General features: G+C 38.6%; 2 protein-coding genes across 9 annotated transcripts in view; both read left to right on the top strand.

Annotated features, from left to right (window-relative positions):
- The window catches only part of fhod1 (formin homology 2 domain containing 1), a 46,399-nt gene extending 42,458 nt beyond the window's left edge, over positions 1 to 3,941 (top strand). For 6 of the 7 annotated variants that reach the window (XM_056749625.1, XM_056749617.1, XM_056749608.1 and 3 more), the window contains 6 exons: positions 94 to 286; positions 702 to 867; positions 1,101 to 1,163; positions 1,255 to 1,329; positions 1,668 to 1,841; positions 2,365 to 3,941. In XM_056749625.1, the coding sequence (XP_056605603.1) occupies positions 94 to 286; positions 702 to 867; positions 1,101 to 1,163; positions 1,255 to 1,329; positions 1,668 to 1,841; positions 2,365 to 2,444 (751 nt within the window). In that variant the 3' untranslated portion in view covers positions 2,445 to 3,941. The remainder of the gene's footprint in view (positions 1 to 93; positions 287 to 701; positions 868 to 1,100; positions 1,164 to 1,254; positions 1,330 to 1,667; positions 1,842 to 2,364) is intronic. The other variant, XM_056749633.1, reaches the window with a different exon arrangement.
- A 79-nt stretch (positions 3,942 to 4,020) lies between these two features.
- Positions 4,021 to 27,467, top strand: slc9a5 (solute carrier family 9 member A5). Of its 2 annotated transcripts, none has more exons than XM_056749814.1 (16): positions 4,021 to 4,530; positions 11,264 to 11,566; positions 12,098 to 12,261; positions 14,956 to 15,034; positions 15,168 to 15,345; positions 16,425 to 16,645; positions 16,770 to 16,972; positions 18,313 to 18,402; positions 19,154 to 19,224; positions 19,373 to 19,499; positions 23,832 to 23,923; positions 24,057 to 24,183; positions 24,317 to 24,466; positions 24,725 to 24,797; positions 24,888 to 25,019; positions 25,115 to 27,467. In XM_056749814.1, the coding sequence occupies exons 1-16, from the start codon at positions 4,194 to 4,196 to the stop codon at positions 25,660 to 25,662; spliced, it is 2,895 nt and encodes a 964-aa protein (XP_056605792.1). In that variant the 5' UTR covers positions 4,021 to 4,193; the 3' UTR covers positions 25,663 to 27,467. The 2 variants fall into 2 exon arrangements, with proteins under 2 accessions (XP_056605792.1, XP_056605874.1); XM_056749896.1 differs by lacking the exon at positions 4,021 to 4,530 and adding an exon at positions 4,803 to 5,106.
- Positions 27,468 to 27,755: the final 288 nt, after the last annotated feature.

Here is a 27,755-nt window from a genome sequence, read left to right as displayed (position 1 = left end):
TTGTATAGAAAGTATGAAGAAAGGTGCTTATTGCCTGAACTGGAGCATACGTTGACAAGATTAACGTCTCCTCTTCTTTCCCTGAAATTGCAGGTTTCACTCTTTCCTGCTTTACCTGGGTCAACCCTCATTCTCGGTGCGGGACACAAAAGTAACTCAGTTCTGTAAGATCATCAGTGAGTTTGCCCTTGAATTCCGCACCACCAGAGAGAGAGCCCTCACACAAAAAAGCAAAAGAGCCGCCCACCGGGAACGCACAAAAACCAGGGGCAAGCTGATCACAGAGGTGTGTGACATTAGCTCTGACATGGGGAGTTAACACATAAATCTCACATGTGTCCTATGGTGTGCGAAGGAGAAAAAATAAAGAAAACAAACTGTTAATATTACATTGTTTTATATTATAAGTATTGATATTTATCATATAAAGTAGCATAAGAGAGAGCAATAGATACAGTATCTTCATGCTAGTTTTTTTTCTACATTTTTTCCTTTTTTCATACCATAGTACAAATTTCAATATTAGTCTTTCATCCACCCATATGTACGTATCTTAATGATCTTAATAACTGTAGTATGCACTTGACTCAAACAACATTATATTGGGCTTTTCGAGATATCCAATGTTGTGTCATATCAATTGCTCAATATAAAAACTAAAACTTGTCGATAACTAATATTGTCTGAATAAATGTTCACAGACAGAGAAGTTTTCTGGAGCGGTACCAGCTTTCTCTCAGGACAGCCCGTCTCGTGTATCCTCAACACTAGAACCAGAGCCAGCCGAAGAGGAGCATGAAAACATGAAGAACTTGCTCATCGCCAGTGATGACAAGAGCAAACTGCGCAGGAGTCGTGCTGTCAGAAGTAAGATACTGTGATGTAGCGAATCCAGGTTTTAAAAAATCACCTGATGCTCGGGCTTCTAGAGGAACTTTTATTGTAAACCCTGTTTAGGTCACGTTATATCTGTATTTGAAAACATTCCTTGATCCTTTCTTAAAATACCACTACCAGTGAATTAGGTGATGTTGAGCACAGATTGACATTTAAATCTAGAACTGATTTGGTGTCTTTATTGGGAATTTGAATGTTTATAGAGATTTTGACCTCTGGTGTTGACACTTCTCCCACATCACCAACTCTTCAGGGAGATGATGAAGGTAGAGCATGAATGTGTGCACAGATAAACAGTTTTTGAAATATAATAAAAATCTATTGAGATTTTTAAGGTTGGAACGTTTAATCTTACAGAGGAGTCTTATGACTCTGACAGTTCTCCTACTTCACCAGTAGAGAGCCAAACAACAGAGGACATATATGATGAAGGTAGAGATACTGTAGTACTGTATTGTACAAACTGCATGAAGTGGGTTTGCCAAACTAATAAACATGTCACATAGTACGTACTTAGCTGCATCCTTTTCCGTTGAATGTTGAGAGAATATAACTCTTTTGAAGTGGTAAGTTTGTGTGTGCTAACTGTCTAATCAGCCATTGCAATGTGGTTCAACCTGGATGAATATTAACTCAAATTTATTTCAGTGTGCCACTTTCACAACCCACTGATTTCAGTCATCTTGCGGAGAAGTGTTATCAGCCCTCTGTCTTTAGCTGATGCCCGACCTGTTTCTGCTGTAATGATCTATTAAAATATTTCCACACAGGTGTAGGCAGACTTAGTACGAACATGTCCGTAGCCAAAGAGGACGGTGCCAACTCACAAGACGACGCCACAGATGAGATCATGGATCGTCTGGTCATGTCCGTCACCCAGAATCCTACTGCAAGGTCGTCTAGCCCAAAAACACGCAAACGTTCCCGGCTTAACAGAAAGTCATGTGAGTAGGTTTTGAATGTCAGTGCTTGTGAGATTTTCTTTTTACCCTTTACTAAAGGTTGTTTTAATTCTAAACCTGGGGGATACGATTAAGGACTTAGTTCACTGTTTGCATTCAACACTATCTGTGTCCAAAACACAACATAATCTCCAAAACACAACATAATCACAACACAAAAAGCCCCTAAATCCAAAAGTCCCTAAAGCCACCACTTCTGTTTGTGCCAGTTTGAACAGCCAGACACCCTTTTTGTAGTGCACGAGAAAATGATATTAAACAAATCTTCAAATATTAATAAATATTCTACTTTATGGATCCGAAACATTTGCATATAATGTAACATATGTAATCAGTCTCAATGACGATGAAGCACAATATTATTTAATATTTATTTGAGTTGCTTTGCTTTGTAAAAAATGCAAACAGTACTGTATGAATACAAAATATGAATTAGCTTAAACACTGATTGTTTTAATAGAAGATTGTGTGTATTGGATGTAATTGTGTATTGTGTATGTTGTAGTGCGGAGGACTCTGAAGAGTGGGTTGACTGTGGATGTGGTTCAAGCCCTTGGCCTCAGCAGTCCTAATGGGAACGTTTGAAGCTGGCAACACTTTTTATAAACACTTGTAGGGCAGCGATGAGGTTATGAAGAGACCTGCTTTGATGACAGGACGAACTGTGCTGACAAAGGGATGTTTATTGAGGACTGTTTCAGGAATGCCTGCAACTAAACTTTTACCAGTCGAAACCGTTCACTGGATACAGTAAATTATGTACTTTCTTTTTTAACACACAAAAGTGCTTTTAAATGGCATTACTGTGTTGACAAACACATCAGCTGCATACATGCCATCCATTAGACATATCTTGTTTAGATTGGTACAGTTTTGAATTGCATAGTATTACATAAAAGCCTAAGTTTACTGATGTAGCATAAAAGCAAATATGAAGCAGTGATGCTTATTATTCTCACCAGATAATGAATTTATTATTTTGATTAAAGCATTTGTGTAATACATGGATAAGAGCGTAATGTACAGTATCAGTCAAAATGGACTGATGTAAGGTTTTTAAGGGTGCGAGCCCAAATGAAGAACACATTTTAACAAGCAGTTTTAAAGATGGATCTTTTTTAGTTTTAGAGGTGACCTTCCTATTTCTGTTTTAATGGTTTAAGATTGGAAGCCAGAAACTGGTCATGGATCAGTGCAATAGGGTTACTCAAACACTGGGTTCTTGGGCACATTATATCTTGGTGATATTTGGTAAATATGTGTATAGAAGGCAAACCGATGTGATTATGGTTAGTATGCAACAGTACATCCTGAGTTCCAAGGAGATCTTGTTTAGAGACGATAAACTAGCTCATGCGTTTTATCTTTTATCACGGCTCTCCCTTGTTAGGTTTGTGGATGCTACAACATACTGCTGTATCATGTTTCTGTCCTATTATTTATTATTGTCTTCTGGAGTCAAGAGAATTATGTTCTTCAAAGGTTCTCATTATAATTCACCTAAAAAACTGTCTGAAACTCTTTATTTTTTTAGTTATGCCACTGTGACTGTTATAATAAATGTTTGCATGGAGCACTCCGTCTCAGTGAGGTGTCATGTTGAAGGTAGAGCACTTTTATTGGTGCTTTTATTCTGTTACAGGATACACATTTTGTTTGTTTGCATTGCTTTTTTTGCACAGGGGGTTCTGCGGTAGGAATTTAGAGTTCTGTATCACTCCATTGTTATATGTTAAACTGTATTACTGGATTTTTTTCATAACCTGTTTGCACGAGTGCATGTGTTCTTCAATCTGAATGTTTCACTTTAAGTGTTCCAGTGATTTGGATTCATATTCATCACCACTTCATATTCAGCACAAGTGGAGCAGACGTATAATGTCATAGATTGTAAATGAACATGTCACTACTCTCTACTATTTAAACATGTGTGATATGTACAGAGGCTTGTTCAAAATGAAATGAAAATGTTTTATTAGGAGCAAGGTATTTCTGTCTTCTTTATGTATATCCTAACATTTTTGGTTGATGTAGCCTAACGATGTCCAGATGTTTGAGAATTATAAATGCTTTTAAGATACATTCAGCGTTGTGTCTTTGTGTGGGCTGTGTCATATAAACTCCTCTTTGATAAGGAGTCTTTAACATTAACCTTCGGTCGTCGTGCACGGTTGTATCACGTGTTCACATACGCCAGCTGCACCGTCGCGAGTTACCGGCAAGTGGAGTGTATTGATGTTGTAAACCGGTAACGGGGCGTCCCGCGTTGGGCTTGCCTTCGCCATAGGAGCATATATAAAGAAACGATGACAAACTACTGAACACGGTGGAAAAATGCTTCTCTTGAGTTTGCTCCTGTCGTTAACGGCGACCGGAGATGCTGCGACTGACCTTTACGTGACGGGAGCATCGCGCCCGCCGGAGCTGGTGGCCGGTGCCTCGCCTCCCGTTACATCTCTCGCCGCCTCCCGTTATACTCCACAAGAGGACGGGAAGACAGGGATCGCGCACGGCCGGTCCGCGGAGGAACCGTCGTCCACGAACACGGAGGACGGAGAGTCTTCTCATAACCACGGAGGGGGGTACAAGATAGTGCAGTGGGAATGGAGCTACGTGCAGACACCCTACATCATAGCCAGCTGGCTTTTGGTTGCCAGTGTGGCCAAAATACGTAAGTTGCCACATAAATGACATTAATGTAAGACCATATGTAAATATGTACTGTGTGACGCTATTCGTTTAAACTGTCGGGTTTTCTGCAGCAGTTGGACTGATGGTAATGTATAGAAAGTTCATTGAAAGACGTCATGTCGTATGTTTTTATGAAAGCAGTCCTGTGTGCTTTTTGGCATATGAGCGCGCTCGAGCCACCAGCGCTTTCATTCCAGTTTTAATCGGACGCTGGTGGTTGCCATAGCAATAAAGCTCGTGCGTTTCCCCAGGGACACGTGATACGATAAATCGAGCAGCACCGTAGATGAGTAAAAACAGTTTTACATCAAGTTAGTGTATGTTTAGTGTAAGTGGCGCCATTACATGTTTGTAATGATCGATTTTTACTGTCCGTACTGTCACGAGACATTCGAGTGGCCGGTGAGCTCACGGTGTTCCCGCCGATGATGCACCAAACGGCGCGAGGGTCCGCTGATAACAGCGTCGCGCTCTGATTGGATATGACTCATTGCGTTTCCTAATCGTCAGTCTCACGCTCTTTTTCAACTTCGGTTAAGTTGTAATGAGTGCCAAGGTGAGAGATCACAGTGATCCGTAATTTTTAAATCTGATGCATTTATATATGATGTTTAGAGAGTACATCCCTCACATTTTAGTAAATTTGCTGTCCCTCAAAATAACTCAACACCCAGCCATTAAAGGGGTCATGTGGGGCGGATACATGTTTTTTCTGTGTCTTTGGTATGTTATAAGTTGCCCATGCATGTATTAGACACGTACAATTGCTCAAATTAAAGTGTCGGACCAAAAGATGCATTCTATTTAATAACCACACCCCCTCGAATCTACGTCATTTTGTGGTACGACCGCCCAAATCTATACGCAAGTAAGTGGGCGTACTTGTAAATCTAATTTTATCGTCGCCCTTGTCGTGGAGACGCTGTGTTTCGCTGCGAGAAGAAAGCCTCTTTGTTTGCCCTTCCAAAAGATTAGACATCAAAATGAATGGTTACATTTTATATACAATAATGTTCCAGAACAGTACAATCCGAAAAATTATTCAGTGCAGCACGTTTCACAGATGATTCATTCATATTTTGCAACTAGAGGCAAGAAATGTCCTATTTATAATGGGGTTTATTGTCTTTGTTGAGTTGCGACAAGACATGGCATGACACTGTATGATCACTAACAGGCCCGGCAAATCTTTATAACATGGTATATAAAAGGTAAAAACAGTAAGTAATGTAATACATTTTTTAAAAAACCTTACCAATCCTTTACGTCCTGCTCAAGTCGCGCTGGCAAGTTGATGTATCGCCTTGATCATCTTCATTTTCCGGATCAGATTCAGGCTCGAATTGCTAAGGAAAGTACCAATGACATTTTATCACCTGTCAGTGCAATTGCTTGTGAACATGATGCTCCGAATATGGTAACAGGTGTTACATTTCCGTCATAGCTTACAGTATTCGACCAATCACTATGCACTTGTTAACTGGCCAATCATAGCACACCTCGCTTTTCAGAGCGCTGAGCTTTGTTAAAAAGAGGAGATACAAACATGCACGGTATGTGGAACATACAGCGTTTTTTTTACCTTAAATATTGTATACACATTACATTACATCTAAACCAAGTGACAATATTTAGCCGTGTCATATCACCCCTTTAATGTCTAAACCGCTGGCAACAAAAGTGAGTACACCCCTAAATGAAAATGTCCAAATTGGGCCCAATTAGTCATTTTCCCTAACCAGTGTCATGTGATTTGTTAGTGTTACAAGGTCTCAGGAGTGAATGGGGCAGCGTTGGGCAAGCTACTTGGGAAATGTAGCTAAGCTAAGCTACAGCAATATGGAAAATGTAGTTCACTATATCTAAGCTACTTTTTTAAATTTCATTTTTATTTTGAACCGACTTCTTTCCAAATGCTATCTCAGTAATCAATAAAAACTCTGTCGAACAGATAGGCATAATTATTCAGAAACAAAGTTTTCAAGTAAGGGGCAAATATTGGAAGTGATTTCGAGAGGCAGTTTGTCTATCTTCATAAAGGCATTTTTAGTAACCTTAGTGCGGTGTCTTATATATAAAAATGTACAATGTTATAAGATATTTAAGTGCAAAGTGAAAACAAAAATCATTGATTGTTACCAGAATATACGAGAATATAAAGAAAATGATCTTGTATGGATCGACACTTGATGATCCAGGATCAGTTATCCTTGGAAGTTTTATACTGCACCTCATGGCAGAAAAACTCTCTGAGGATCTGAAAAAAAGAAAACTTGCTCTACATAAAGATGATCTAGGCTACAAGAATTTGGCCAAGCCCCTGAAACTGAGCTGCAGCATGATGGCCAAGACCATACATGCAGCAGTTTAACAGGACAGGTTCCACTCAGAACAGGCCTCGCCATGGTCGACCAAAGAAGTTGTGTGCACGTGTTCAGCGTCATATCCAGATATTGTCTTAGGAAAATAGACGTATGAGTGCTGCCAGCATTGCTGCAGAGGTTGAAGGGCTGGGGGGTCGGCCAGTCAGTGCTCCGACCATATGCCCCACCCTGCATAAAATTTGTCTGCATGGTTGTCGTCCCAGAAGGAAGCTTCTTCTAAAGATGATGCACAAGAAAGCCCGCAAACAGTTTGCTGAAGACAAGCAGACTAAGGAAATGGATTACTAGAACCATGTCCTGTGGTCTGATGAGACCAAGATAAACTTATTTGGTTCAGATGGTGTCAAGCATGTGTGGCGGCAACCAGGTGAGGAGTACAAAGACAAGTGTGTCTTGCCTACAGTCAAGCATGGTGATGGGAGTGTCATGGTCTGGGGCTGCATGAGTGCTGCCGGCATTCGGGAGCTACAGTTCGTTGAGGGAACCATGAACACCAACATGTACTGTGACATACTGAAGCAGACCATGTTCCCCTGCCTTTCGGAGACTGGGCCGCAGGGCAGTATTCTAACATGATAACGACCCCAAACACACCTCCAAGACGATCAGTGCCTTGCTAAAGAAGCTGACAGTAAAGGTGAAGACCTAAACCCTATTGAGCATATGTGGGGCAAGGTCTCTAACATCCACCAGCTCCATAATGTTGTCATGGAGGAGTGGAAGAGGACTCCAGTGGCAACCTGTGAAGCTCTGGTGAACTCCATGACCATGAGGGTTAAGGCAGTGTTGGAAAATAATGGTGACAACACAAAATATTGACACTTTGGGTCCAATCTTAGGGGTGAACTCACTTTTGTTGTCTGTGGTTTAAACATAAATGGTTTGTTGAGTTATTTTGAGGGGACAGCAAATTTACACTGTTATACAAGCTGTACACTCAATACTTTAGCAAAGTGTCATTTCCTCAGTGTTGTCACATGAAAAAATATAATAAAATATTTACTAAAATGTCAGGGGTTTACTCACTTCTGTGAGATGCTGTATATATATATATATTTTTTAAATCATATCCGTAAATGATAGATGCTTAGGAGGGCTGTTCATGGCACGTGAAAAGGTCATGATAAGCTTATGCAGTAATGGAACAATAAACCCACCCATTAACGTTTGAATATTAGTTTTAGTTATTAGTATGTTGAGGTTATGATTTAATATAAGCATTTCTTTGATAAAAGCATTAAATGAAATAAAGCAGAGAACTGGATGTGTATGCCCTGCCCAAAATGCAATGCCACGTGAAATTGTATGTGTGGGTGTCTCTCAGGCATCCCTCCAGCTTGTTCCTTTGGCTAATGCAGTAATATGCAGTCATGTCTGAACATATCTGATAGCTCAATCTTCAGTTTCTCTGTGATTCATTTAGCACAGGTTATTTAGCACCATCATAATTCACTCTGAATATGTCTGCACCAGATAAAGTAGCACTGCGGCATCGGAAGCACCTGCACAATGTCAGGCTGACTTTTAGTGTTGCGTGCACACAGCCTGAACAGGTGTTGAGAGACAGTAAAACATAACAAAATGTTGTATTCCTCATGTTGATCACAGCCTCCCCGAGTGCAGTGTATTTTCATACAAACCCTCAGCTTTTTCACGGTTATAGAATTGCTGACGACTATGTACTTGCTTGACTATGGTGCCATCGTGTCCACTGTGGTGTTCCCTTCCACTAAACTTCAACCCAGTTTTTTTAATTCAGAAAATAAATTTGTCATATTCTGTTACTGACATTGCCAGTCTGTCAGTTTATCAACAGACGCTAATTTGAAATCCGTATGCTTATAAAATTAACTTTTTTGTCATTTTCATATTCTTATTTATCATTGCATTGCATTTATAATCTACTCTTCTCGCACATTTAGAGATAATAAGCACACAAACATTAATGATCACAGTTTATGATTCATGCCAGTACACACTCACTTTAGTTTCATTATGTAAATAAAACTAATTATAATGGACTGACACTCCACTTTATATTTCAAATTTGCTGTTCAAAGGTTTTTCGCTCTATCCCTCTTTGTAAATGAATAGAGCCGGATTAAAAGGGTTTATTCTTTCATTATGACTGCAATTATGGTCTGTTTTCATAAGCATGTGGCGGTTTAAAAGCTTCAGATCCTGTGATAGGCTGCACCTGTGGACACTGAGTGGTAACAATTTGGCGAAAACAGGGAATAGCATTGATTTTGAATTTACACATTTGAAGGACACATCTATTGTAAAAAAGAGAGATTGGAGTGGGACACGGTGTTAGTATGCTTACATGAATGGAATATATTGTGTGTGGTGCTCTTTAAAACACGTGCATGTGTACACACATAGGATTTTGTACTGTAAATAAACAGTATATACAAATGTTTTCTCGTTTATCGTTTGTATGCATATGGATGTATGTCTAAGCACTACGTTTCAGTGTTTTCTGTCCTCCTTGTGTGAATGAGTCATGGCAGGCAGGGATTGTTTTGTTCTTTGGCAGAGGTGTGTACTGTATTTCCCCTCCCACGCAAAATCACTCGGAACACAGCGTGGAAACATGAATAATTAGCACCATTAGTCTCTCATTATCCTTTAATGTGTTGCGCTTTTAGACAAAAGATTACGACAGCATTTTATTATTTGCTTTGTAGGTCAGAGCTGTGCCACAATAATATTTTCTTTACCATGAGCCTTAATAAAGAACATTTATTTCTAGAGAACAACTACCCAAAAACAGCTGAGTGAAGAATCAAATTAGCTCACATCGTCTCCTCTTATTTGATTACAGTTCAATGTTTCTTGACTTTGTTGCGATGCTGGACATGCCCCATCCAGTCATCAGCGCTTGCTACTGCTCGTTTCTCAGGAAGTAGGTAGCTCTCCATTCGGGGATCATGCCGATTTGTCGTTTGTAATGTGAACAGCATTTTAGACTGGTGTGATTGTTCTCTTCTAATAATGAATGGCTTGGTCATTGAATACTGTATGCCTACCTGACACCTGGTCATACAATGTAAATTGTTGTTTGCTGGCTTAAATTGTTTTAAACAATCAGATTAACGTTACAAGCCATTTTTAATTTATGTTCTAAGATGATTAATAGTACTTCAACTAATCAAACTCATTTAACTTTTCAATTTCAACTTACTTCATAAGTTACAGCATCTCAGCGCTGGTCAAAATTTAAAAAAGTAAATTGAAATGACTTGTAAAGTCATCTTTGCCAGGAAAGAAATAGGCCTACACTGTAATTTCGTTTTACAATTCATTTCAACTTACTGTTTTACTATTTTGGGTGAAAGTTTCCCCAAATGAAAATCATTTACTCAGCCATTTGACATTTCAAACATGTATGACTCTTTTTTTCTTCAGAACATGTTTTGAAAAATGTTGGTAACAGAACAGTGGCCAAACTCATTGACTTGTATTGGTTTTGTGTCCATACAATAGAAGTGATTGGGTACCGCCGTTGTTCTGTTACCACAACTTTCTTCAAAATATCTTGTGTGTTCTGCAGAAGAAGAAAGTCATACAGGTTTAAATGACAAGAGGGTGAGTAAATGATAACAGAATTTTCAATATTGGGTGAACTATCACTTAAACTTACTTTAACTTAAAGATCCAACAATTTGATGTTAAATCAGGTTAGTCACTTATTAAAATGTAAAACATTAAGCTGAAATTTGATTATACTTTAAAAACTTAAGGCAGCAAAACTTTTAACAGTATAGTAGTAATAGATATTGGGTATGAATATTGGCTGTCTGAGATGAAGCTTTCTTGTGATAGGTTACTGATACGCTTTCTGTGTTGTTGTGTTGTGTGACATCTGAAACCATGGTTTGGAATTACAGCATCCACAATTTACAAGCGTCTCCTTAAACAAGGCTGCTGGGCTGGCGTGAAGATTGAGGCGTGAAATGTTCTGCTGCCAGGGCTGTGTGGTTTATGGGGGTTAATGGAGTTTTTTCCATGTGTCCACCCTGCTGCAGGAAACTCATTGGTTGTAACAGGTCCACATATTTTTATGACCACGTCTATGAAGATGGTAGTGATCTTTTACTGAAACAGCTTACATTATACAGAGCTTAGTGTAAATGTGTGCAAAGTCCAAAACTGAAATATTGTCTATTCTATTGGATGACGTTTTGTAAAAACACATTTACTAGTTACATAATTTCACAGTATTTCATAAAAAAAAGTCGTATTTCTAATCTCAGGTTATACTCTTGCCATGTTATCCCTCTCAAAATATATTTTCTCTCTCTTTTCTTGCTCTGCAATCTTTAGTGTTCCATTTCTCTCAGCGTTTCACCACAGCTGTCCCAGAGAGCTGTATGTTGATTCTGCTGGGTCTGGTTCTGGGTGCAGTGGTCCTCATCGCCAGCAAGACGCAGCCGTACCAACTGCACCCAGGCCTTTTCTTCCTCTTTCTCCTGCCAACTATTGTGGGGGATGCAGGGTATTTTATGCCAGCACGGCTCTTCTTTGACAACCTGGGTGCCATTTTGATGTACGCTGTGGTGGGCACATTGTGGAATGCCTTCTGCACTGGATTCTGTCTCTATGGAGTCAAGATGGCTGGATTAATAGGTGAGGTATTCATGTTAAAACCATTACATTTCATATAAAGAGTATAAAGCTTTTTGCTTTAAAGGGTTGGAAACCACAAAATGGCAAAAGTCATGCATAAATCATTTATTGGCAATACGAATTTTCACAAAAATTAAATAGTTATTGGGTTTCCACATTAGTCAAATCAATATTTTATAAGATTGTTTGTCCAGTAGCAGTCATCACTGGCTTTTATCATGTTTCATTTAATTATATGACTTCTATGTAACCTGAATCTGCTGGAAGATTTTTATTGACCCAAGAGAGCTAGCAAGTCATTCAGCCTTCATTTTCATTGAAAGCAGCACATGCTTCAGAAAACATCCCATCTAGAGTATCCTGTGGTAAAAAGTATTACTCAAGGTCACAATTGTGATCTCATAATGTGAGGTTCAAACCAACAGCCTTTCATCAACTATTCCAAAATTTTAACTGTGCTTGACACTTGTGTTGTGAAGGACTAACAATTCAGATTGAGTTAAGTTTGTTTTGTGCTGTGTATGTGCGCAGATGAAAAAGTGGAGGGAGGTTTGATGGAGTTTCTGTTGTTTGGAGCTCTGATCTCAGCTGTGGATCCTGTAGCAGTGTTGGCTGTGTTTGAAGAAGTCCATGTGAATGAGACACTCTTTATCATTGTTTTTGGCGAGTCACTTCTCAATGATGCTGTGACTGTGGTAAGTCAAATGCTTTTGTTGATGATCTTTAGTGATTCTGTAATAATGTTTTGTGAACATGTGAGAGTGATTAAAAAAGCTCACAGAGCTTAAAGGGGACGTGCAAAGGTTTTTCATGCATTCTGACTTCTTTACGATGTTAAACATGCTGTCTTCTCATGCTTGACATAGTCAACTTTTCAAAAAACGAGTTGGAAGTATGACGTAGAATTTCTCTGCTCGATCCACTCCCCAGGCGTTCGTATAGGTTATGGAAAGTTTTTCGAACATGAAAATCCGCTTCGTAACAACTTTTCTTAGTCCCTTATTGGACAATTCTCCTGGAAATGCACATCCACACGTCAACCCGCTAGAGCGAGAAGAAAGAGTACTCCCACGCATTAACCAGGGAGAGTGTGAGAACTAGCATGCGCACATTCAACCAGCTGGAGCAAGAGAGAGAGAGCACTGCGTTCGCGAAGTTCAGTTGTGTTTGTTAGTTCACTGCCTTTCGGTGAGGAATGTTTAAACGGTGGATATAACGGTGGCTTGGAGATCGTTTGAAACTGATAGATGGAGCAGAAGTGAGTAAGTGAAACTGAGTCATATGTCTGTGATTTGTTGGCAAGGGGTGCGCAGGTACTTTAATTCCCCCCCCGCACGCAGGAGGTTGTATGTTTTTCGAAATAATCGAATCTTGTCTTTTATAAATGTTATCAAACTAAAGACTATGGGTATTTGAAGGGTGCAATACCATTCTGTATCTACTCAAGATTAACATGAGATATGCAGAAATTTATATGTGATCCTAGACGACAAAACCAGTCTTAAGTGTCAAGTTTTTTGAAATTGAGATTTTTACATCATCTGAAAGCTGAAGATAGTTTTCTATTGATATATGTTTTGTAAGGATATGACACTATCTGGTGGACCAAAAACTGTTTACAAAGCTGGAATCTATGGGTGCAAAAAAAAGCAACATATTGAGAAAATCGCCTTTGAAGTTGTTAATCTGAGGTACTGTAGCAGGCCATCTACTCACAAAAATAAAGTTTTTATACATGTACGGTAGGAAATTTATAAAATATCTTCATGGAACATGGTTTGCTTAATTTCCTAATGATTAGAAGATTAAAAAGAAAAATCTGTAATTTTTACCCCTACAATGTATTTTTGCCGATTAATAAAAATGTTCCCATGCTACTTAAGACTGGTTTTGTTGTCCAGGATCACATATATGCAGAGTTGCAGCCACTTTAAGGTAAAAATCCTTCCATTGTCATCTGTGTTTCACTATGCACATCTCGGTTGTTATGGTAACCTTATACAAGATGACCGTACTATAATGCTGATTATGTTATAAGACATATCCAACTGTAATTTAGTTGCTCTGGCAAAGCAAATCGATAGTAACTGACTTAGTCCAAGGCATTGCAACTGAATTATCCAAACCATCCTCCATTGTTCCATATCATTTGTAGATTAATACTCTGTGGATGGCTATGAGCTAAAATGAATTAGTGTTACTTGTTTATACTGTATATTGTTGGTGAAATTAGATCTGGTTGAGCCATTAAGCTATTGTTTTATTGCTTGATTTACGTGTACTGTATGTAGAACGGTATTGCATGTGCTCCGGAAGATACACAGAAATCACACCTGTTTGGTTTGTAGATGTCTATATCTGTGGAACACGGAAAGGAGCATACTGTATGTTAGTAACATGAGTTTGATCTTAGTGTTAACATGCAGTGCCAGCGACCATCCTCGCCAATTTCATTTTAATAGGAGAAAACAAGTTTGTTTAGACTTCAGCCACTGTTATTTTTGATGGATTTAGACTTTTACACAGGGCTCTATACTGTATATATAAAATGAACCAAAAACTTCTGTCCCATTTGTCTCAGCTCATTATCACACATAAAATGAGTTGTAAAGTTACCACGGTCTCATTTTTTTCAGTTTTCTTTTGAGAGATTTTGACCAGACTTCAGTATAGAAATACAATAATTATAATGTGACTAACTGTAGACTTAGTACTGGAAGATCAGGTCAGCACAGAGAGCAGCTGCCTAAAGACTATAGATGTGCTGATCAATGCTCTAATTAAGTGCTGTTACCTTAGTGTCTCTTTCTAAAAAAAGCACTCAGAAGAGCTCGTGCTTAATAGAGTTTTAATGCCCAGAAGCTGTTACCACTTGCTTAAAATCCTTTCAATCAAACTAGTTAATTTTGGGACACTTGCCTTTATTGACATACACTAACTGAACAATAGTACACAGTGCACTGGCATATTATCAACAAGACGAATAAGGCGTCTCGTGATTAACAGGGTTTGAAAGAAACAGCCTCTTCTTTTTGCCCTCATTATAAAGGAGCTTCCCATTAACACACAGACTCATAAGCACTGAGGAGAACAGCGTGTTTACAAGTGAACAGGCTTGAGTGAAACGCTCATTCTCTGCAGATGTGCATGTGTTTTGCCGTTCTGTATCATTGGGCAGTTGTATTATCTTCTGTTTTGCTGATAAACTACGTGTCATATTTTCTTGTTATGGGGATCTTTTTTATCCTCTACGCTTAGGAACAGTGTTATTGTTTTGTGTTGTGTTATCTTTATAATTATTTTATCTTTTGTCCAATTTGTTGAGATCTAGACAAGTTAGTCAAGTGTATATGAGACATGTGCTCAATGTGCATTCTGTGTCTTAACAGGTGATGTATAAAGTATACATATCTTTTGTGGGAGTGGGACCAGGGAATGTTCATACTGCAGACTATTTTAAAGGAATTGGTAAGAGCTTAGTTAATATTTAAAGGTTTTTTTTGATACCCTGTGGTTGATTGTAGAGCATTTTAATGTCCTATTTATGAAACCGTATAAATTAGAAATGACTGGTTTTTAATTCTCTTATCTTTTATCATAGTATCATTCCTCATTGTCAGTATTGGAGGAACTTTGGTGGGTCTCATCTTTGCTGTTATTTTGGCCTTCATCACTCGTTTTACCAAGAAGGTTCGCATCATAGAGCCGCTGTTTGTCTTCCTGTTGGTTTACCTGGCCTACCTGACGGCAGAACTGTTTTCTCTCTCTGCCATTCTTTCGTGAGTATTGCAATTTTACGTCTACATAGTGAAGCGAAATTAGTGTAGTGTAGTGTAGAGTAGTGTATATAAAATATCATTAGCTCAGTGTGAAATCAATAGAAGTCAATGGACTGTAACAGTGAAATAAATGTGTTTGATCGTGTGTTTGTAGGCAGCTTTGTGACAGACATTGTGGTAGCTCAAAGTTACAATGATGAGAAGGTAAAATGAAAGATAGTAATGCAGAGAGAAAGAGTAATTCATGTTTTAGGAGACTACTACAGAGAGCAAATGAAAGCAACCGGGTCAGGGATAAATGATGCGGTGAATATGAAATGGTGAGTGTGTCTGTTTGTGTAGAGCTGCATGTGTGTCAATATAAGTAGAGTGTGTGAATGTCTTTTTGTAGGTCATGTTTATGTTTTATTTCTAGTCATCTGAAGATGTAGAATGCTTCAGATTATTTCATAAATCTCTATAAAAGAATAAATCTTATACATTTCAGCAGTTTCGAATAGACAAATTATATTAATAAGTCTGTTTCTTGGACATTTTATGATTCAGACTTTTGGATATTTGGATTCAAGATGCTTTAGGGAAAGAAATCTGTAGTAAAGGAGATAAAATTATGATTTCCTTTCACATAAACTTAAAAGTGAAACGTCTTCGTAAGCAGATATGGATGCAGTGCTTGGAGCGCCCCCTTATGGCTAGAGAGGAAGTGTCCTGCTCACATACTGGGAATAGATCAATGTTATTTATAATAATATTATAATTTACTGTCTAACACTTCACTTTCTATTGTTCCTTCACAGTGAGTAATTCGTAGTGACTCATGAGTGTTCAATGAGAAAATCGCTCATCAGGTTTAACTCTTGCATAAATCTGCATCCAATCTATATGGATGAGTATTATGATATGGAATGAAAATCTATTCATATCATCACACTTTAAATGTCTAAAGGTCATATCAAATGGCACAGACAATAAAAATGGTTTAATATGTGTAAAATGTGATATAAAGCACAGGACTCATTGTGTGTCGTTGTTCTGTGATTATTCTGTGTTTCACTAGCTTCTTTTGTAATCCATGACAGAATGACATTCTGCGGCATTGGCTGCAACAAATATGTGGAGGCCAATATATCCCAGAAGTCCCGGACCACTGTGAAGTACACCATGAAAACTTTGGCCAGCATTGCTGAGACAATCATCTTCATCTTTTTGGGCATCTCAGCTGTAGACAAATCTAAATGGGCCTGGGACACTGGACTTATTGTCAGCACTCTCATATTTATCTTACTCTTTCGGGCAATAGGTGAGAGAGAGCTCTGCTATTTCTATTTAAGTACATATATATTACACATTGAAAAACTTACAAAAGTGATATATATTCTTTAATGGCCTCAACTCCAAACCTTAGTTTTCCATTTCATTTACAGGTGTCGTAGGGCAGACCTGGTTCCTGAACTGGTTCAGACTGGTTCCCCTGGACAAGATTGATCAAGTGGTTATGTCATACGGTGGCCTGCGAGGTGCTGTGGCTTTTGCTTTGGTGGTGCTGTTAGACAAAGAACACGTGAAGGCAAAAGATTATTTTGTGGCAACGACCATAATTGTGGTTTTCTTCACTGTCATGTTTCAGGTAACTTTTTTTACGATGTGGCCTAGTGTTTTGATTCAATTATTTTTCAGAATGTGTTTTTTTCCTTTATCTCTGCCCTTTACCAGACCATTATGTGGTGTTAAATTGTTTTTCAGGTCTGTCTTTTATCAGGCTGTGGTTTTTATTATTGCATAGGTGTGTGTGTGTGTATGTGTGTGTAATTGACTGGTGAGCATGACATTTGCCCACTGCTGTGTCAAATTGATGTTATTTCCATTGCTACTCTGAAAAAGAGATGCCAATTATGACAGTGATTTTGGAGGTGCTGTGTGTTTGTGTGTGTATCCATATGGCCGGTGACAGCCTATTTAGTGTATTCTACACTCATCTATCAGATGATGAAATGACCGTATATGTTCAAATATATCATCTTTTTTATTTAAGAGCTAGAAGTTTGATACACCATCTTTAATTTTTATCATAAGAAATATATAAAATATTGTAAGGGTTGGGGAGATTGGGAGAAACCGCCAACAGAATCACCTGCTGGCCCAATGGAAGAATCCAGAGGTTTAAGGTTTAAGCACGATCTTTCTTTTCAGGCGCTTTGTTTTATTGTTTACAAAATTCTCCAAACGATAAAAATTAAATATTTTTAATAGAATTTGATTAATATTAAATTATACTTGTTTTGACTACTTGAACATCCAGGTTGATGTTTCTTAAGATTTTATTTAGATGAATATATTCATAAATCAATTTGCACATACACATAATCTTACAACAACTCTGTAATTGGAAATAAATTGTTATTTGAATTGATCCAATGTATTTGTCAGGTAAGAATAACATGTCAAACAAGCTTATCATAAAAAACCTACAGCCAATTAAATACAGACATGACATTAGGATGATATGATGAGAATTGCATACCTGATAAGAGAAATACATGCACACACAGCACTTTGTTTTTCTACTTACTTGGGGATTCTGTCGCCAGCTGAGCCCATAGTGCTACATGTCCAAAGGAACATACAGCACTATGGGATTCATCTCAGTTAGAATCCCCCTGAACATTTTGCCAGCTTGAGATCCTTGTACCAATTTCGAGACATTGTAATATTGTAAGGAACCGGCCTTATAATATTATGTAATGTTAAAATGTATTTCAACACACTTAAATCTTCAACAACAGTTGAAAATCATGCTCTTTAAAGAAGAAGTGAGATTGTCAGTGTTTGTTACCTCACCTGCACCATCTCAGCATTTCATTCAGCATCAGACAAGGTTTTACATGGTCTTTGTGCTGCTTTTCAAAATGTGTGCCTTGATATTTAGTTTAAAGATTTTGTTGACATTTCCCTAATCCGTCTCCCCAGGGTTTGACCATCAAGCCTTTAGTGAAATGGTTGAAAGTGCCACGCAGCACAAACAGAAAACCCACCATTAATGAAGAGATCCACGAGCGTGTAAGTCAATGTCACTCGTTTTACCTGTAAATTCTGCCTACAGTGTGTTTCTCTCTCTGTCCGTCTCTATCTGACGTCCTTGGGTGAAATCTGTGAGTGAGTGATGTCGACCTTATTGTCTGTGCAGTGCTTGTGATGTGATGAAACAGCAGCATCATGACTGACAGTCTCTCACTCCAATGAATTAATCATCACAGCTTTTTTTGCCTTTCCACAAATAGATGTGCACACATAAGCAGAGGTCACACAGCCCCTTACAGTTTACCCCATCCTCTTTCTAAAGGTTCTGCACCCTGGGACACAGGACTACCTGCTGAGCACACTAAACCTGAGCTAAAGATAGACGGAGATGTTAATACCAGAGATGATGGGAAGGTTAGGGAGGATAGAAGAGTTTGAGATGAATTAAAGAGAATACTTTTTCCTGGAAAGGTCATCTTTTCTCCGAATCAAAGCGGCACTTTCCTAAAACACGGATGATTCATACTTGTGTGTAGCTAAAGGACAGGAAATAGTCATGAAGGCGAACAGATTTTACCATAACACCATATCTGAAAGGCTTGTGTTAAGTGCTAGAGTTTGAACAGTGAGGTGCTCCTCAATTTCGATTGTTCCATTGACATCACCACATTCAAAACATTCCTTGTTTTGTCAATTTGTGTGCATGTTTGCAAAGATTGTGGTTAGCAAATTAGAATAGCCATATGTGATTTACAGATCCTCTGAGTTTATTTGTCCTTCTATCTTATAGGCCTTTGACCACATTCTGACAGCTGTTGAGGACATCGCTGGTCTAAATGGCTACCATCACTGGAGGGACAAGTAAGCAAACATGATAACCGCATGCATCCTCATAATATCATTATGCAGTATATACCGAAAATAATGCACGAGTGCATTTGAAAATCTAGTTTTCCTATAGCTGTGTGAAACTGATGGCATTTTAAGCTCTGCTATTTTTGACCTTTAGGTGGGAGCAGTTTGACAAGAACTATTTGAGCAAGTTGCTGTTGAGAAAGTCTGTGTACCATAAGAGTGAGCTGTGGGAAGCATATCAGAAAATCAACATCAGAGATGCCATCAGTGTCATTGATCAGGTAACATCGTCAGAGGGGATCTGGCCCTCCCCGCTGAGCCTGGTTTCTCCTGTTTTTTTTTCTCTATTAAACAATCATTGGAGTTTGGGTTCCTCGCCACAGCAGGGCAGTGTTGGCATGCTCACCGGGAGACTGCATTTATTTATTTATTAGATATTATTTATTAGAATGATCTTCCTTGCTCTATAAACACCATGCACTGGGCTTTGTTTTACCTTTCTGTGATTTTCTTATTTGCTCCTGTAAAGCCGCTTTGGAACAATGCACTTTGAGAAAAGCGCTATATAAATAAACTTGAATTGAATTGGCACTATCTTAAAAGTGATAAAAAAAGAAAAGTTTCAAGGCTGATGTATATCAGTGCCGATCCAGTCTATAAAAGCTTGTAGTAGGATTTTTGGCATCTTAGCGCTAATAATTATGTATGTAAACTAATATAAATACTTCTGTACGTTTTCTGTATTATTATTGCACTTGAAATCTAGACCTCTAGATGGCAGCGAAACTCAAAACTTTATATCTGTTAGACGGGGAAAAATTCACAGGTATGCCGTTTTAAAACTTCTCTTGTTTTCCACTCTATAAAGTGTCTTTTTCCTCTTTCGCGCGCATACACACTGTACCTGAGCAAGGAAACGCTGAGAGTTTTTCCTCAGACTCAAGAGAGTTGTTTGAGAAGATGGAAGGATAATTACTCTCTTTGTTAGTTAGACTGACGCCAGGGTGCCTCTGCCAATAGTGGTTCTTTGTAAGCACCTGATACCCGTCGACTGCAACATCAAAACCATCTACAGAGATAGCATCACACAGTGAGAGCAAGCGATAGAGAAATACTTCAAAAACTAAATGTTTAGATTCACAGGAAATTCCATCAGATGTTTACAACGCAGAGATTCAGATTATGCTCTTAAATATTTTACACTTGATAAAATACAGTTTATAGTCGAGAAATCCTTTTGGATGTTGACTGTTATTTATCTTTTTGTGATGTAAGATTAACAAAAGAAATTATTTAATTTCATGAAGAATGGTGGGAGCAAAAAAGTTTGTCATGCCTCCCAGTGAGATAATTTCCTGTACACTTGAGTTTCATAGAGCTCAGCCTCCTGAGAGGAGTTATTAAGCTAATATTAACAGAAGATTGAACGATTGGGAAACCGCTGTTCTTCCTATCTCTCGCTCCATTTCTCTCAGACCACCCAGTGCAAAAATGTACATAATAATTACGAAGCACTAAATTAATTTGAGAAGGGACAGAACATAAATTTGATATAAATGATACATATTTTGTATGTTCTTATTCAGACGTGCTCAAATTTGTTTGTAAGCCTCCACAAAAAACAAAGAATGCAAAAATTTCTCTGAAATAACTTGAAACTGATTAAATAAATTGGCATCCACTATTGATTATTCAATATTTAATAGAAATCAGAATTTGCTTCGGATTTTTTTATTCAATATATTGTAAATAAGACAAATGAAAATTTCATAGACAAATGTTGGGACCCCTAACCTAATATTTTGTTGCACAATTTTGAGGCAATCACTGCAAGCAAACATGTTCTGTCATGATCAGCAAGGTGGCGGAAGATATTAATTTAATAATAAACAAACTGTTGAAAAAGCAGCCCAAAAGCGGCAGCACAGAGATCGACGGGGAGAGACTCGACACCCTCGTCTTGGAGATCTCGGCTCGGTGAGAACACTCGTCCCGATAACTCAGAAAGTGAGAGAGTGCAGGAACCACTGAGATAAGGACCCACCAACTCACAAAGAGCTAAAGAGTTCACCCCACTTCAGGGAAATAGTCCTGCGCCGAGGAGGTGGTGCTTGGTGGTCAGAGAGCAGTCCGGGATGCCAACGGGAGATAGCTGACCAGGGAAAACACTAACGGGCGCTGGGGTAGAAAAACAAAAACAGTGACACAGCCAAAACTATAAACACAAAGGCAAGTTGGGATAGCACACGGCTAAGGCATACTGTGGCTGAGGCAGTCAGTACGGTGAAAGACCACCAGGATTAACACACACAACGATCTGACACAAGACAGTAGAACAGAAGAGAATATAAAGGGAAGTAAATCAGTACCTAAATGAGAAACAGGAGGAGAGAGAGAAGACAATTAGCAGAGCAGGTGAACGTCAAAGAAAACGAGAGGAGAGATCAGACAATGATTGGAGCAGGTAAGAAGAAAGAAACAATAACGAGGAGTAAACAGGGTAACAAGGGGGCGGGGTCACACCACAATTACGAGACAGCACATGACAGGCTGTCAACCAGACCATGAGCTCACATCGATATATCAACACGAGAGTAAACAAAGATGCACTAACCAGGAACTCTGACAGTTTTCTGTAGCTCTCATGAGTCTTCTGCACCTGTTAACAGGTAGCTTAACCCACTCTTCCTGAGCAAACTGCTCCAGCTGTCTCAGGTTTGATGGGTACCTTCTCCAGACTGCAAGTTTCAGATGTTTGATAAGATTCAGATCAGGACTCATAGAAGGCCACTTCAGAATACTCCAATGTTTTGTTCTTATCCATTCTTGGGTGATTTTAGCTGTGTGTTTTGGGTCATTATCCTGTTGGAGGACCCATGACCTGCGACTGAGTCAGAGCTTTCTGACACTGGGCAGTACGTTTCTGATGTACCTTCACCTCGGAGTTCAGCTTGTATCTCTTTGGCAGTTATCCTTGGTTCTTTTCCTACTGTTCACACAATCCTCCTGCTCAATCTGGGGTCAATTGTCCACTTGCAGCCATGCCGGTTGACTACAATTCCATTGACCTTAAACTTCTTAATAATATTTGCAACTGTTGTCACAGGAACATCGATCTGCTTGGAGATGGTCTTGTAGCCTTTACCTTTACCATGCTTGTCATTTATGTTCTTTCTGAGCTTCTCACACAACCTTTATCCTTTGCTTTCTCTGGTGAATGTTCAGTGTGGTACACACAATGAAACCAAACAGCACAGTGACTACTTTTCTCTGTTTAAATAGGCTGAATGACTGATGACAAGATTGGATACATGTGTGATACTTAAAAAAACGAATTAGTTTGAAATATCACTAAAATCCAATTATGTATTATCTTTTCTAAGGGGTACCAACAGATGTGTCCAGGCCATTTTAGAATATCTTTGCAGAATAAGCAATAATTCATCTCTTTTTACAGCTTCTTTGCTTTATTCTGTTATACCGAAGGCATGCAAGTATACATGATACAATAGCTTTTATTTAATTTCACCACTCTTCAGGAGGAACAAAGAATTATTTCAATGAGCTGTAAGGGTACCACAAAATTTGAGCACGTCTGTATATGGTATACATGTTAAATGTTTTTTTAAAGTTAACAACGGCTTTAAATTTGGTCTGTCAGACATATTTTGCTGAATGTATTTTCTATGCAGTTATATAGATCATTTGGAAATAGAGCTGAAACAGACTGTGTTTACTTTAAACCACAATTCCTGATGCATTTCACAAAAGATTACTTAGCCATATGCCAGAGTTATTTATGGTAAGAGGAACTGTCTGTAGGGGGAATGTTCAAAGCTTGCTCGGATGATAGGAGAGCTGGTTTCCATCTACACCGAGTCCTGCTCCACAGTGCACAGCCATAAAGTTCAGAAAGAGAGAGAGACGACCCTGATGTGAAAACAGAACATGCAGGAGCATAACCATTTTTTATTTTATTTTGTTCTGTTGAACACACAAAATAAGATATTTTGAAGAACAGTTCTGGGGCACTTCCGACTGCCATTGTAACCCTTCCTACTATGTTAGTCAATGGGGTCCAAGAACTGTTTGTCTACAAGCATTCGTCTAAATATCTTTCTATAAGTGTTCATAAGAACAAAATCAATTATACAGATTTGTAACGAATTAAGAGTGAGTAATTTATGAGAGAATTTTCATTTTTGGGTGAACTATCCCTTTAATGCCAAACCTTCGAACTCTCCTTCATGTGTGCATAGTTTTCAATAGGCTAAAGTGTGGTAATATTGAATGGAAGACTAGAAAATTATCACACAGCTCTTAGAAATACTTCATTTTGATTGGCTGGTTATGACCGAATGTTTTTGTGTAGGTATAATTTTTTATTACTTTTTCTCAACACAGTGTTTTATGCCCATGTGTTTATATACATTAAAGTATTGGGCAAATAGGCCTATCATAGTTTTTTGTGCCATAATGACTACACATTATCCCTGATATATGATCAACTCCTCTGAACGTGTGTCAGCCAATCAAAATCAAGGATTCGGCACTCTGCGACATAAAGATTAGTATTTTATATTTTCTCAGTAGAAATTCTTTCTCTCTCTCAGGGTGGGAACGTGTTGACCTCTGCTAGACTCTCTCTGCCTTCCATGGCTAGCAGAACCTCTTTCCCAGAGGTCACAAATGTTACCAACTACCTGTGAGTATCCAGTATGGGAATGTCTTTGAGGAAATATTTTCAGAGGACATTGTGTCCTGTGTTTGTGTATACAAAAGTGTTTTTATACATTTCTCTGGGGCAAATGTATATGTCTGTGTGTTTGTACCTTAAGGAGAGAGAATGGCAGTGGGGTGTGTCTAGACCTCCAGGTGATTGACACCGTGCCAGGAGCCAAGATAGAAGAGGAGTTAGAAACACATCACGTACTTGCAGGAAACCTCTACAAACCCAGGAGACGGGTATAAAACACCCACATACAGCGTTACCCTAACCGCGCTGATGCGCTCTCACTCGTAATATTAAATCACAGTAAAATGAAGGACACGTGTAATGCTTTGCTGGCATCAGTTAAACTCTCCTCTGTTTCTGCAGTACCAGTCCCACTACAGTCGGCACTTTATGACGGTTGGGGACAAGGAGAGGCAGGACAGGGAGGTGTTCCAGAGGAATATGCGTAACCGTCTTGAGTCCTTCAAATCCACTCACTACAAGCGCCATAAGAAGGACCGCAGTCAGAAAAAGGCAAGAACTCAAAACTGCAAAAATAGACACCCGGGTTAGCTGGACCTGAGGGAGGCCTACAGTAGGTAACTTATGAGAGGCAAGAATGTGTGTATAAGGCCATGTACCCACGGGCAATGTTGAGACTAGGCTAAATTGTTGTTACTGGTATGTATCATGAATGATGGCTTGCGTAAACCCAATTTATCATTATCCTCTGATGTTATTGCATTATCTTTCCTCTCACTCACAATTGATAAATATTGAAACATGTTACAGAGAAAAGGGTCAGATGCTAAAGAGCAAGACAACAGCGATAAACCCAGACGTAATGTCAGCTGGCAGGACAAAGGTTGGTCACTGAATCTTGGAGAGAATTATTTTCTATTGAATTTTATATACTGTGTATTTGGTTAATGTGTTTTTGCACATGTGTCTGCAGATCCAGTTGTAGTTCCAATGGGGCCCGAGGAAGACAAACACGATGCCTCTGAACCAGATAGAGATGAGGATGTGGGCATCACTTTTGTGGCCCGCAGGGCTCCAGAAACACCAAAGGAGAGACCGAAATCAGGTAAAACATACCCCACAATTCTGGCAGCTGAGCATTAATTCTACCTTTCGCTAACATCTGTATAACATTCCTTTAATTTATTTCTGGTCTCCAAGTACCAGCTGCTTTGGATGTGTGTCAGAGTCCAGTCGCAGCCCCTCCTTCTCCTACATGCGGAGAGAAAAACCTGCCGTGGAAAAGCGGTGTTGACTCCCTCCCTCCGTGTGTGTCTGTGGAGGCCACAAAAATTATCCCTGTAGACCTGCAGCAGGCCTGGAATCAGAGCATCTCCTCTCTGGAGAGTCTGGCTTCTCCTCCTGCTCCTCCTGAGCCTCAGCACCCACGTGTTAGTGCCCTGGCGAGGCTGGGGGGACCCATGCGGACCCCTGCAAAGGCAAAGAGTGGTTCAGGACCGGGAAGTAATGCAACGACCTCAAGTTCAGGGCAATTCCAGTTCCCTGTGAGGAAAGAGGAAGAAGAAGAAGAAGGTGCAATATCTCAGCAGCAGCAGGAAATACAGCCACTAATGGCATCTTTAAGGCCTCCACTGCCTGCTGCTCAAGCTGCTGGAAAGAGACGGAATCCTTGCGTTTATCTTCGGAGTCTGGTGACAGTGCCACCTTCTGGTGTGGAACCGCACAGCTGGAAGCCTACCCAACTATAAAATCTCTTTCCTAAAGTTTTTTATCTGTAGGGCCTTCAATCACCTTACCATTATAGCCTTTGGTGTTTCAGGCCAGATTTTTGTCACTTAATTGACACAAAATGTCATTTTTAAGAAACTGTTTATTTTATTTCTTTTTTAAGCACTTATAGGTTTAGTCGGGTTAGAAATGGTTTGTAGAGTTTGCTAACTGAGCGTCCAGTTCTTCTCACATAGGAAAACATTCAATTTCCAATGTTTTTTTTTTTTTTTAAGTGCTCTGCCCTGTATTATATACCTCCTGTATTAGTAAATGTCAAGATGTATAAAGCTACTGGACATATATAAGGCTGAACCACATTCCAACGACCTTTTGGGTGTGTCTATAAAAACATGTTTTCATGTCCTCCCTCACTCAGTGAACATCACTTTATGATTACTCTTAAATAGGAATGCATGTTCTTTCTTCACCAAACAGAAGTACAACCTGTTTGTGGGTCTCAAATAAGCTGAACATAACTTTAACTGGGGTGGGATCTGTTTGTGCGATCAATATGCTTATAAACCATAAATGCAGTTTTGTTGGTAAAGCTGCAAAAAATACACAACTGTTCTTTTATTTCACAGCTTTTCATTTTCAAATCAGCTACTTCAAAGAATACATTTTTATAAAGACATGTAACGTTGTGACCCGAGGTAGTTCGGATAAGCGGTAGAAAATGGATGGATGGACATGTAACGCATTCTCTTGCAGCTCATTACAGAAAGCACATGGGTCACACAGTGAATCTTAAATTCTGTCATAACATCTATATTGATTTTTACATTCTTATGATTGAATATCTGATAGCTCTCAAAGGTTTTAAATATGCATAAGAAGTACACATCCACTACAGTGATGGATATGAAACATTAGATGATAAATAATTTTAGGATGATTGCTAACGTGAGCATTTACGCTCTGATCAGAATCTACCAGCTTCTATACATCACATTGTACCTGTTGTCTATTGTTGTGTTTCGGCAGAATAGCATTGTCTTCCAAATGGGCATTTATTTATTCATGTATGCTATCACTTGAATTTATTGATATGCTTGTTGAATAGCAGTTTTTTTGTACATTAATCTACAAAAAAACAAATAACCAAAGTAAATGACTTTTTCTTTTATTTGATATAATACATAATCTTTATTCTTTATGTGGCACTATATTTATCATCATGAATATAATCATTAATTTCGAATCAATGGGATTTCATGTGCTTTATCAGTAGTAGGGGGCTGGAAAAGTTTCACTCATTGTATAAATCTGTGTCCCTCATCATGCTCTAGGTCAGATGTTCTGTAAAATATCTACATTTACATAATGCATTTTTCCATGTACTCTTATTGCACTTTTTTCAGTGAGGTTTAGTTTGTCAAGCCATATGCAGTCTCTGTGAAAATTTCGTTTCTTTAATGAATTCCGATGGTCGTTTCTTTTCTTCATTTTTATGGCTGTTGAAATACTGTATCTTAAATTAATATTAAAATTACAAATTTAAGGGTTGACACCTTGCATTAAAAGCCATTTAGCCCAAAATCGATCCATGATATTTAAGCTACTATCCCTTTATTTTGTATTGCTGTGTTTTTTTTGTCTATATTAGGATTGTTGTGTCTTGAAGGAGACAGTGCTACATGTTGAACCTGTAAACAGTATAAAGTGTTTACTTGTCTTACTTTAACTTGTCATGTTAGAAGGAATGTTGAAAGAAGGAACTTATATTTCAATTAAATTATTCACTCATTGAATTAATATAGAATTTTCAGTTCATGTTTTCATGTAAATGTTAATATTATTATATATTAGGTATGTATGTACCTAAATATTTTGCTACCAGGAATGAAGTAAACAATTTCTTTCAGTTATGAAGGTGTTTGTCTCACCATTACATCTTGATTTTCAGTTTAAAATATTAGCTATTCATATTAATGGCTATTTATTGAGACTTATTTATTAATTTACTGTAGCCAATAGAGGGTTTGTACCCACGTCACGATTTGGTCAGTTACCCGGATCTAAACAACAGCATGGATTGCACGCTTAATGTACAACATAATACGTAGTTCAC

Source organism: Triplophysa dalaica, chromosome 1, assembly GCF_015846415.1.
Source record: "Triplophysa dalaica isolate WHDGS20190420 chromosome 1, ASM1584641v1, whole genome shotgun sequence".
Lineage (NCBI taxonomy): Eukaryota > Metazoa > Chordata > Actinopteri > Cypriniformes > Nemacheilidae > Triplophysa > Triplophysa dalaica.
Note: the sequence above shows the minus strand (reverse complement) of the source record. Positions and strands in the feature narration are given on the sequence as shown.

Excerpts from the sequence above, each read along its gene's own strand:
- slc9a5 (XM_056749814.1), top strand. The coding sequence starts at position 4,194 with ATGCTTCTCTTGAGTTTGCTCCTGTCGTTAACGGCGACCGGAGATGCT. Across the intron at positions 4,531-11,263 it reads TGCCAGTGTGGCCAAAATAC|TGTTCCATTTCTCTCAGCGT; the intron begins GTAAGTTGCCAC and ends TGCAATCTTTAG. Across the intron at positions 24,467-24,724 it reads AGGACCGCAGTCAGAAAAAG|AGAAAAGGGTCAGATGCTAA; the intron begins GCAAGAACTCAA and ends AACATGTTACAG.